Here is a 12,526-nt window from a genome sequence, read left to right on the forward strand (position 1 = left end):
AGTAAATGACTTATTACTACTTTGAATTGACAAGTAGTGTTATTGAAACACCAGCATCTGAAATTATTATAATTATTAACTTGGCAACATTTTTCTCTTAGATTACGGAATCATTTTCAAATTCTTGGGTCTGTTATTCAGATGGTCTTACTCTATTTTTTTAAAAAAAATCTCTTTCCTACATAATGCTATTTTAATTTAAAGATACTATGAGGAAAATCTGAGCCAATAAGGCATCCTTGAGTATATAGAGTATTAACATACTGAATGATTACCTTCATATATTGTTAGAATTATTTAAAATAATTTTATGTTTATAAAACTAGTCCAGTTTTACAAAATATCAATGTGACCTTGGGCAAGTTATTTAATCTCTTTGGGCTTTAGTCTTAACTTTAAGATGAAGGTATTGAACTGGGTGACCTTTAATATCTCTCCAATTCTTAAACCTATGATTCTTACAATTCTATGTTAGTATGAGAATATAACTTAGGTTGTGGGATATAGCTAGTTTGTAATCTAGATTTGCTTTTTTATCTGTCTGTCATTTAATTAATGAGATAATACATATAAATTCAACACTGCCTGGTTCATCATTACTCTGGTTCCTGCAATTAATAGAGCATAGTTTCCCTAAATAATGCTGTTAATAGCAGTCTGTTAAAACATGAGACAGTCCTGTCCATCTTCAAGTAGCTGTATGTAGAAATGGTAAGCTTGGGGTTTTCTGAAAATCATTTCATGTGTTTGGCATTGGCTTCTGTTGACATTCTTGTCTTCATGCTATCATTTTTTTTTCTTCATGTTGTAACTTTTTTTCCTCTAGTCATAATTTAAGATTTTACAAAAGCAAGGACTGGAGTATTCACTACCTCTTATGATACCATGGCACCTATTAGGCCCAATAATGAGATCAAGAAAAGTTCCTAATCTCACCTGGAGAATCAGAGCATTTATCCAACTTATTCAAAGCCTGGATATCATTACAAAGTGGATAGGAAGTATAAAATTGTCAAGCTTCTTATATTTATCTTTGTTCAACATCTAACCCTCTAACTTACTCCTTCCTTATCCTACTACTCTACTACCTGTCCTTCTGCACACAAGAGCTTATCTATCCTTCTCTCTGCTTACTTTTGTGTTCTATTTACATGGTTTTCCTCCTTTTATTTCCCACTAACTATTCCAAATCCAATTTATAGTATGATATTAAAGCCTCATCTAGATACCTTAACACCCAATAATAACTGTATCCCTGTTTTATCGAGTGGGCCACTTTTTTTAAAAAAAGGAGCTGTACGGTGTAGTAGTTAAGTTCACAAGATCTGAAAACAATCTGTCCAAGTCCTAGCTCTGACATTTAGTGTAACCTTTCATAGTCTACTTAACCACTTTGTCTAAATTCTTCATCTGGTTATATTTTAGGGGTTTTGGGATTAAATGAGATAATGCATGTAAAGCTGTTATAGTTTCTGGTACTGTTAGTAACAGTTAATTGAGTATGTTTATTATATTTTTCACATATTAGTCTTTGGTGGCAAAACATACTTTAAATGTATTCAAATACTGCTTTTGAGAATGTTTTTGAAAAGCACAGCAGTTTTTATCTTCTGTATTCCAATTTCAAAAAGGGAAGAAGAAAAAATGTCAAAAATTATATAAGAAAGCATGTTGAATCATAAGACTTAAATTGGAAGGGACCTTGTGCAGTTTCTCATTTTATAGTGAAAGAAGCCAAGACTCCAAGAGATTAAATGACTTGCCCCAAAATTTCATATCTAATTAATGGCAAGGCCAGAAATAGATTGCATATCTTTTGATTCCCAGCCCAATGCCATTTCTATAAAGTGATACTGACTTTTAGTTATCAGTGGAGAATTGAAAATTGAACCGTAGTATATGAACTCTTTCAGCTTTTCGCCCCACCCCTCAACTATATATTTCCCTGTCTCTGCATCCATCTGTAACCATCTATTTGTCTTAAAAGAAAAATTATCTTTTCTTCCACTCGAGGCATATCTCTCCTCCTGTAATCTTAATTCTATTTAATCCTGCTTTCCCTGGGACTTTAGAAGATCATTATCCATCTCCTCTTTCCCATATTTTCATTGTTTCCTCTCCACTGTGTCTTTCCCTTTAGCATATAAATATGCTGAAGTCTCTTCCTTCTTCAGCTTCATGTCCTCATCTAGCTGGTCATGACTTTTTTTATTATAAATGATAACAATTCTACTCAAAATGACGTAAGCACAAGAAAAGGAACCAATTGTCTCAAGTAAACTGAAAAGTATCTGGCCTAATTCTGGCTAAATCAAGGCACTCATGCCTCTGGCTTTCTCTCAATCTTTTAGCTATGCCTGTTGCTACTTGGCTTTACTTTTTAAATAGGGTTTCTCACATGGCAGGTAGCCCCTAACTTTCATCTTAGCAGTTTAGCAGCCTCAGTGAAAAAAGGTAGACTTCCCTGTTAGGTTTGGCAGACCAGAACTCATTGTAAATGGCCTCATTTGAGTCATGTGTTTATCACTTGATCAATCCCAGTAACCTGAGGATTGGGTCATTGTATACCTGTGGCCCCAGAGAAGGCAGGGCACCATGAAAAATGGCCTTACTAGGATCCAGTGGAATTGTAGAAGTAGTTTCTTCAAAGGAAAGGGAGGGTACTCCCACTAAAAGAAGGGAAAGCATACCAGGCAGACAAAAACCAGAATTCTAGAGTCCCCATACCCTCTATCTCATCACAACAAAAATTAATTGAAAGAGCAGTTGACACTCAGTATGCTCATCACTTCGTTATACCCTAGTTCCTCTTTATTCAATAAAATTTGGGTTTTCTCTGTGTAACTCCTTTGAAACTGTTTTTGTTCAGGCCATTTAGTGACTTTCTAAGTTCTGAATTCAGTGAACTATTTTCAACTGTTACTCTCTTTGACCTCTGTAGTAGTTGATACTTCTGGTCTTTCTTTTGGAAATCTCTCTTTGGTTTCAATTAAACCATTATATTGGTCTCCTGTTACCTCTTAGGCTGCATGGGCTTTTCTTCCTATTGATGTTGCAAAAGCATTCTTTTTTCTTTTTATTCTTCTCACTTCAAAAACTTTTCCTATACAATATCACCCAAGCCTGTGTCTTTAATCACTATGTTTTGATAATTTCTAAGTCTGTACTCCAATCTAGATCTTTCTTTCTAACTCCAAATTCGTCTATATAATCACCTTCCTGGACATATCCACCTAACAGTTAACATATCAGACATGTCAGCATCTGAACTCTGTCTTCTTTGTACCTCACCCTGCACCTTCTCCTTTTTCCTTAGCTCGGTGAATGAACTCTTTTCTTTGTTAAGCTGCTAAAGGCAGAAAAAGTGTCCTTCTAAATGGCTCACCCCATGTGTAAATAATCACCAAATCTTAATTATTTTGCCTCCTGCACATCTCTTATATTTGTTATTTCCTCTCTATCCTTTCTGCTGATACTCTAGCTTAAGCATTCATTGTCTCTCATTTACTGCAATAACATACTTTTCTCTCTGCTTTCAGTCTCATTATCCTTCAATCCATAATATTCCAGGTGATCTAACAGACATATCTGGTTGTGTAAACCTTCTGCTGAAACATCTTCAATAGTTATCCTTTGCCTGTAAGAAAAAAACAAAACAAAACCAAAAAATCTCCTCAATATGGCAAATAAGCTTCAACATGATCTAGCATTTAATTACCTGTGCAGACACAGTGGATCCTTCCTTCTCCTACTTTGTGCTCCAGAAATCCTGAAAACTTACAGTTCTCCCAAAATTCTCGGTTCTCTCATATTGCTGTGTCTTTTACATGGTGTTTTCCCTTCATGGCATAGGTTGCCTGTCCTCTTGCCCTGCCTCACAACCACAGCTCTATCAAGCTGAAATTTCAACTACTCTTCCTTCATATGCTATCAGGAGTCTGTCATGTGGTATCCCCTAGGAAGAGTATGTCTCACTTCCATTGTAGGTTTAGATCCTCCTTCCTCTGCATTCCCATTGCACTCTGTACAAACTTCCATTTTTAGTACATTGTGTGTCTCAGTGTATGCAAATCAACATACAAAAGTAGAATAATGTGAACTGTAGTTATAGGTACAGTTGAAGAATAAAGAAGGGTTTGGACAGGTGAAGAAATCAATTGATGGAGGATACTTAAAGTGGAGGAAACTCAGTGATATGCTGGAGCAAGTTTATACTGACTTATGAGAGGTGATTATTAAATTTTCAAGAATCTTTCAGCCATTATTAAAAATTTAATTACATAAACGTTCAATTAAATTATGTTAAAAACAAAGGCAACAATACTCAAAACTCATCACTTCCTAATTATTCTACTGTATTTTACTGTTATCTGTGTTCTTGAGGTTATTTATCTATATGGTAGAAATACTATATAATAGGGTGCTGTTGTGTATTTTTTCCCAACTTCTTATTCAATTATGTCACATTAATAGCTTGAAATGAGTTATGGTGGGAACATTTATACCATAGGAATCAGTAAACACTACCAATCTGGGTTTGATTTATTGTTTTGCTTATTATTTAGAATTCAGAAAGTGAGGGATAAAATTTAATCATGTAGATTAAACAAACATGTGTTGTTATTGTAGCCATTACATTGTGAATAACACAAAAAATTGAGAGAATATTCCTCTAGTATTTGAAAATTACTATTTAATTCAGGAAAGAGGTTACTTAAGTCAATGATGAATGAGTGAAATCCCAACAGATGTCTTTGTTGTTTTATGAATACTTTCATCTTACTTTTTAGAGTCAACAAAAATATCAAACAACATTCACATGAGAGCTACATTCATTTGTCACTTGCAACCATAGGTTGACTACAGATAAAAGAGTGGCAAAACTTAATGAAAACATTCAATGAGAATCAATTAGATATATGGAATTTACATTTATAAGCATACCATATATGTTATTGTTATTTATAAAATGTGTGCTGTATAGCCTTTATATCAGTAAAGATTATAATAAACTTATATATGTATACAGATGCATATGCTTTTTGTAGAGGTAGCTATTAAACATTTATTACCACAATACTATGTAAAACTGTGCAACTAAAGGCATTTAGCCCCCCATAACAATCTTTTGAGGTAGATACTGTTGTTGCCTTATTTTGCAGAATCAAGAAGTTTGAATTACTTGTCTAAGACTACACAATTAATAGAAAGGTGGAATTTTCACTTAGGTAGTTTGGCTCTAAATCCAGACTATAAACAGTGAATAACAGTGAGGATTTTTAAGCAGGAGAAGAATAAATATTATTTATTTTGGACAAATACTTTTTATAACAATACTGAAAATTAACTTTAGGGAGAAGATCTGGAGGAGGAAGGCCATTTTAGAAACTATTATAATCCAATCTTAGAGTAGAGTTATTCTAATATGGGAATTAAGAGGAAAATTTAATTGCCTAAAAAATTTATTGAAACTTAAATTTAGTGCAACTTAATACAGTTAATAGAATTGGCTGAATGCAGTATTCAACAATGCTTGACACAATGCTTTTGAAAACTGTTACTCAAGAACTCTGTTTAGTAGTTGAAAGATGTGTTTGATATATCAATAGACTACGATGCTTGTGGTTTAAAAAGTACCTATAGTCTTTTATACATACACATAACAGATTTTTCTAGATATAACTATTCTACAACTTCAGATGAGAAAGTCTCTCAAAAGTGTTCTTCAACAGAAGTCTCATTATATCTGGAAACCAAAATTTGACAGATGCAGATAAAAGCAATTCTCTATTTTCAGAAGTTTTGAATGTGAACTTTGAATTGGGAAATGAAGTTCGGGATGATTTTGATGAGGAAAACTTAGAAGTTACTAGCTTTTCAACTGATACTGAGAAGACAAAAATATCAGGTAAAATCATACTTAGCATGGAATCATTTCATTAGAAATTCTTTGAATATTTTTCATTTCAGCTCCTGGAACTAGGTTTCTTTGCCTTTGTTGTGTGTGCTTGTTTAGTTAGATTTGGTTTGTTAAGATTGTAATTTTTAGCAAAACTGAAAATGTGACCCTTCTACACAGAACATTTCCCCCCTAAGGGAAGAGATGAAGGTTATTCCATGATGATAATGTAGCAAATGAGCACTTTCTATTCTATTGCTCCTATCTCTTGTAAAAGTCAATTCAAATTGTTTATTCAATTTTCTCTCATGAAACAGACTATTTTGTTCTCCATTCTAAGATCACAAATGGTCTGCTAATATTTGTGAAGGACAAAAAAAAATTTATTTTTAAAACTATTCATCTGCTTGCAAAGAAAATAACTTTTATTTCTAGTTGAAATATGAAATTTTCAGCTTGAAGTAAATAAATAAATAAGAAAAAAGGGTTAGTTTATCCTGTACTAGAAATTCTATTTAAATCATATACAACCCCAAAATAATGAGGCTTATTAGCTCTTTGAGTGAAAGGCAAATTTACTCCATTTCACTAAAACAGAGAATTGAAAATCTTGGCAAGTATGTGATAAGATAGCAATGGAGATACTGTCTCCCATTAGGGCTGACAGAAAGAAATCAGTCCCTCAGCCTTCTCAGTGCAGACTGGTATTCCCACAATTATAGATACCTCTTACTATAACCTACCTCATGTTTTTAAAAGAATATTTCAAAGGGAAGCAGTTAGAAGTTGAAATGTTATTGTTTCGGGGGCCTTAGAATTACCTAGAGAACTAATACTGCTTCTGAAAAGAACAGGATTTGACCACCTTCACAGAATGGGCCAGGACAATCTCCATGATGTGGGGTCATTAGGCACAATTTTGTATATCACTGGACAACTACTGTTCCCTACTTCGAGTTTAAATATCATTGGATACTGTAAGTTAATAGGCAATGTGTACTGATCCTTTGAGGTAGCCTAGTCCTAAGAGGGCATAGCTTTGTCACTGGGAAAATCAGTCTCAATAAATGACATTTTCCCTCATGTATAGAGCACTTTAAATGATTATGAACAGACCATTGAAAATACTGAGTGAACTTCAACTTGATCATTTATGTGAATGAAAATGTAAGTATATAAATAATGAGGGTGAGTGGAAAAGCACAAACTGTTTTTCCTCACTCTCACACCATGATCAGCCCAGAAGACATCTGTGACCAAATGTCTGGGTTTTTTCCCCACACACCAAGCAAGCAATCAGTTCCACAGTGAATACCAGCTGGGTGTCTTCCAACCCAGTAGAGTTAGAAACAGGGGTCAAAGACCAAATATGTGTTTTACAACAACACAGGTGGCTTGAGGACCTTTCAATATAGTTACTAATAAGCTAACCTGTATGTTTTATAGTTTTACTCCCTTAGCTTTGTGCCCCTAATTTTTCTATGCAAATTAAATTAGGTGATTGAGAATTATTCATTCCTTCCTTAACCAGATCATATCTGTTGGAGAGAGCATTGTAGAACCTGTGAAAAGCTTCATTCAGCTGTTTCTTGGCATTTTGTTTCAAAATGTTATCTCTTCACATAGGATTTGGAAACACTTTGAGTTCAAGTACCAGGGCAAGTAAGCTACCCCTTCAAGAGTCAAAGAGCAAATTCCAAAGAGAAATGTCAAATAGGCAAGTTTTAGAACTTTGGTTTGTAATACATACAACTTTATATCCTCTTGATGCATAGTTGGAGATGGAGATCAAGGTATTAGATGTCAGAGATGCTAAAAGGTATTAGCCAACCTAAACCCTCTTAATCTTAGAGGTGTGTTTCTCAAAGTGCTGTTGTTAAACCACCTGCATCAAAATCACTTTGTGGTGCATATTAAAAATGCACATTCTTGAGCCCCACATTAGACCTACTGAATTTTTGTCTCTGGGACTGGAGCCCAGGAACCTTCACTTTTAACAAGACTTGAAAACTGAATAGGAGTTTGACAACTAGAACAGAGGCGGAATGGCATTCCAGGTATAAGAAAGCATCTGTAAAGGGATAAGGCTTGAAAAGGCATCCCATGCTCAAAGATCAGTAAAGTGTGGGATGTGTGGTCACAGCATAATCTCTGTTGCTGAGGTCTTATTGTAAGGGCTTTTGAGTGCTGTGCTTAGACACCTGTCCTGTACTCAGACAGTCAGGGGTCGCAAACCCAAATACCTTCAAGATTTGGTGGGCCAAGGCCAACTGCAGAGTGTCCCATCTAAAGGAAGCAGCCACTACTCAGCTCCAAACAGTTGTTACTATGCAGGCAATGTGAGTCTAGTGTTACAAAATATTCTGATTTTTCAAGAAAAGCTAGGAATCTGAAATTTTATGTGATATCTTATTATTTTTAAATTTTGACAACTGATTCAAAAAAATGTGATGTACTCTGTGGCACCCTCCTCCAAATAATAATATCTGTAGGCCAGATGTGTCCTAGGGCCCTCTAGTTTTTACCTGTATGGTAGGCAGTGAGGAACCATCTAAAATATTTAAGCACAGGAAAAACAATTTGATTTAAAAAATCATCCTAGCAGCAGTATGCAGAGTGAATCATAGGGAGTGGGACTGCCAGAGGCATGGTGGCCAATGAGAAAGACAGACTATAATGAGGCCTAAACTAGGGCAGAAATGATAGGAACAGAGAGGTAGGGTTGGATTTTTAAAACATTTCAGAAATAGAGCAGATTCAATGTGGCAATTGATAGGATGTGATAGTTGAGGAAGAGGGAAGAATAATGGCACCTAGGTAGGTGTTATTTAAGGATATAGGAAACGAGATTTAGAATGGAAAACATAATTTTATAAATGTTCAATTTGAAGTATCTTTACAAAAAATGCAAAATGCATTGGGAAATACTGGACTTGATTGGAAGTCAAGGGAGAGAAATTATGGCCAAAGCCAAAATTGTCAAAACAGAAGAAATACCAACAGCTTTTTATTCAGGGTCTGATTTTCTACTTAAGGATTATTTATTTCTCTGCTTTAAAAAAATACTAAGTTTGTGGTATCCCTTGGAATTTTTGCTGTTATTTAGCCATTACTGATCATTAGCATCAGCATCATAGACTCATAGTTTTCATAGAATTCCAGAGCTAAGTGGGGGTCTTAAGTATTGTTTAGTCTCCCTCTCACTGGATCCTTGAATCACATTCAACATCACTGGCAAGTAGTCGTGCCACCTCTACCAAGACAGTTCCAGTGACCAGGAGCTCATCCACCCTTGTTCCATGTTAGGATTCTTAGATCATTGAATAGCTTTTCTTTTTTTTTTTTTTTTTTTTTTTTCTGTCGACCGGGCTGGAGTACAGTGGCCGGATCTCAGCTCACTGCAAGCTCCGCCTCCCGGGTTTACGTCATTCTCCTGCCTCAGCCTCCCGAGTAGCTGGGACTATAGGCGCCCGCCACCTCGCCCGGCTAGTTTTTTGTATTTTTTGTTTTTATTAGAGACGGGGTTTCACGGTATTAGCCAGGATGGTCTCGATCTCCTGGCCTCGTGATCCGCCCGTCTCGGCCTCCCAAAGTGCTGGGATTACAGGCTTGAGCCACCGCGCCCGGCGAATAGCTTTTCAAAACATTTGCTTAAAATATGTCTTTTTATCACTTTGTTTCATTGGTTATAACTCTGAGTCACATAGAATAAACAGATATAAGCATCCAAGTGAGACAAAGTTGTAGGTGTAGAGAAGCAAAAAGTAAATAAATCATAAGAAGGAAGGTAACAAGGCACATGAACAGTTTTGTGCACCACACCTTTAAAAAACAACAAATAATTTTGGAAGAGTTTAGAAGTGACCAACAGAAGATGTGTGGGTTTAAAAATGGATTCTAACAAGAAGCCTCTGAGAACCTGGTGTAAAAGTTGCTGCTGGGGAAAAGGCCTGTGGGACCTGAGGATTTGGGATGGAAAGGAGATTTGCTTTTTTATTTTTTTAAGTTAGAGTACAGTGGCATAATTATGACTCACTGCAGCCTCAACCTCTTGGGCTGAAGATCCTCCCACCTCAGCCTCTCAAGTAGCTGGGACTACAGGTACATACACACCACTATGCCTGACTAATTAAAAAAAAATTTTTTTTTCTAGAGACGGAGGTCTTGCTATGTTTACTAAGCTGGTCTCAAACTCCTGGACTTGCACCTCAACCTCCCAAAATGCTGGGATTACAGGTGTGAGCCACTGTGCTTGGCCTGCTTTTTCTTTTATACACTTTTTACTTTTTTATTCCTTGCCATGTATATATATTTATTAGTCAGAGACAGAATGATCCAATCCTATCAGTATATGTGGTTCTTCCCTGTCCCCACCCACACTGCTCATTGCTCCTTACATGGCTGTTACATTTTATCCTTCAGGTGTCAACTTAAATGGTTACCTCACCAGAGAGGCATTGATGATCATCTTTTAAAAATGGGTTTATGGCTCCACACCATTATTTCTTATGCTGTTGCCCAGTTCATTTTCTTTTTATAATTATAGAATCTATAATTATGTATATATTTGCTTTTATTCATTGTCTGCTTCATGGTAACTCCCTGACATTTTATTACTTCATACTCAGCTTCTAGTATAATATCTGGCATAGGGTAATGAAGAATAAATGTGTTTTAGTGAACGAGTTAATACAGAAGGTTCAGAGTAAATTCTTGCATACAGTTATATCTAAGAAGATAACTGGAGATGTCTACGGTGAGACCAGAATAGAGAAAGGAGATTAAAAGTTAAGCAAGTGGAATTTAGAAAATGTTTATAGGGTTCTATGTAATAGACAATTAAGCATTAGACTCAATTTTAAAGAAAATTATTGAATAATTATTTCTATAGTCCCTTAAAAATAGTATTTTTTCCTAATTTGGGATATATAAATTATGGTTTGATCTAAAGGAAAGGAAATATATCAAGTTCTCCATTAGTATTTTGTGATAAATGTGATAAACTTTGATCATATTCCCCAAAAATCATTATGATCCAAATTAGAATGGTTTGTTTTTCTTGACATATTTTACAAATAATTAATTTTAATTTTTAATTTTGTTTCATCACATGAGATGTCAGATACTTCTTTATCAAATTCTGCTACGCCCAGGTTCAGTGCATCCTCCATACAAAATTACCTCAACAAGCCGGAAATGCAGTTCTAGTAAGAAGAAGCACTTCTTTGTTTTTCTTTTAAATTTTGCCCAAGTGCTTAAACTTTCAATGATTGTTATTTTTTATCTCAAATGTAGGACCATTTTCAAGAAAGAAAACTACAAAATCTGTCACCAGAGATTGAGAAGCTATGCTTTACTTGCTCTGAAAAAAAAAAAAAAAACCACAAATTCTTCAAATTATAAAAAGGTGGATTTTTTTATTAGAAACAGTGAATGTAAAAAGGAAGTTGATTTCAGGTAAGAACTCTTTAAAGACACTTTAAGATTGTGTCAATAAAAAACTTTTTACAAAGAAATTCGGCATTCCTTTTTCCTTGGTTCATTTTAAAGATTAGAGCCTGAATATTTTATTTATTAAAGACATTAAAATTTTCAAGCCTCAGTGAGCTAAGCTCCTTAAGATGTTTCAAACATCATATACCTCAGTTCTTAAAAACCCATATATTTAATGCTGTTTATTCAAACATTATATTGACTTGATAAACTTACTTCTACTGATTTGAATACAGTATGTTAATTTTGTAAAGTGTAAAGTCATTGAAATCTAGATGAGATCAGCTAATTTTTCAAAACTTAAAGTTGCATTTTAGTTAACCAGTTATTTCACAATCAACAGGTTCAATGAAAATGTCAGATTAAATCTCATTGGTTGCCCCACTGCTGGCCATTTTAGAAAAGGAACTGTGTTGCAGTTTCTGTCTCCTTGAAGAGTCAAAAGATTTGAGACCTGTTCACAGTGTTTTGTTTTTATTTGTTTAAGACTAGTCAAGTGAAGCAGTGGGAGTGCAGAAGAAACAAAGAAATTTGTAACTAGTTGTGATCAATTAGTTGTAAACACCACTTCCCTTGGACCAGGTTGTTCACATATTTATTAAATGACATAACTTTTCAATATGTTTAAAGAAATAACTTTACAGTTCCTACCATTTGCAGTTTATGAAGTCTAATTTTCCCCAACAGACTTCCTACAGAGTTATGCATACTGAAGTTTATTTGATACATTACTTCACAGAAATCTTCATTTATTTTATTGTATTATTTATTGTGTATTTTAAAATAAATTGTGTTAAAAAATAGTTATTTTTACTTTTTCTTCTTTCTCCCAATATGTATCATCCTGATGATGAAGCTGATGAAATGAAGTCTTTATTGGGAATATTTGATGGTATTTTCTAAAACAAACAAATACTTTTTATATTAATAAGAGAAAGAATAAAGACACCTAATCACAAAGCACGCTTTTTATTTTTAAAAGGTAGTTCATAATTATTCAGAGTTTTTTCTCCTGAATTTGATTAGCTTTGTTCACCTTTTGCAACAAAATATATGGACCGATTTATTTTCCTATTATATTGTAAATTCTTGAAAAGCTCTTTTACAGTGGCTTTGTTTCAGTAAGCCCTTCAG

At 34.5% G+C, this 12,526-nt stretch overlaps 1 protein-coding gene across 1 annotated transcript in view; it reads left to right on the forward strand.

Annotated features, from left to right (window-relative positions):
- Positions 1–12,295, forward strand: part of LOC107126966 (probable ATP-dependent DNA helicase HFM1) — a 117,852-nt gene extending 105,557 nt beyond the window's left edge. The window contains 7 exon segments of the mRNA XM_074036510.1: positions 5,798–5,908; positions 7,526–7,616; positions 10,996–11,066; positions 11,069–11,106; positions 11,195–11,266; positions 11,268–11,356; positions 12,226–12,295. Coding sequence (XP_073892611.1) covers positions 5,798–5,908; positions 7,526–7,616; positions 10,996–11,066; positions 11,069–11,106; positions 11,195–11,266; positions 11,268–11,356; positions 12,226–12,295 — 542 coding nt within the window.
- Positions 12,296–12,526: the final 231 nt, after the last annotated feature.

Source organism: Macaca fascicularis, chromosome 1 (genome assembly GCF_037993035.2).
Source record: "Macaca fascicularis isolate 582-1 chromosome 1, T2T-MFA8v1.1".
In the NCBI taxonomy this organism is placed as follows: Eukaryota; Metazoa; Chordata; class Mammalia; order Primates; family Cercopithecidae; genus Macaca; species Macaca fascicularis.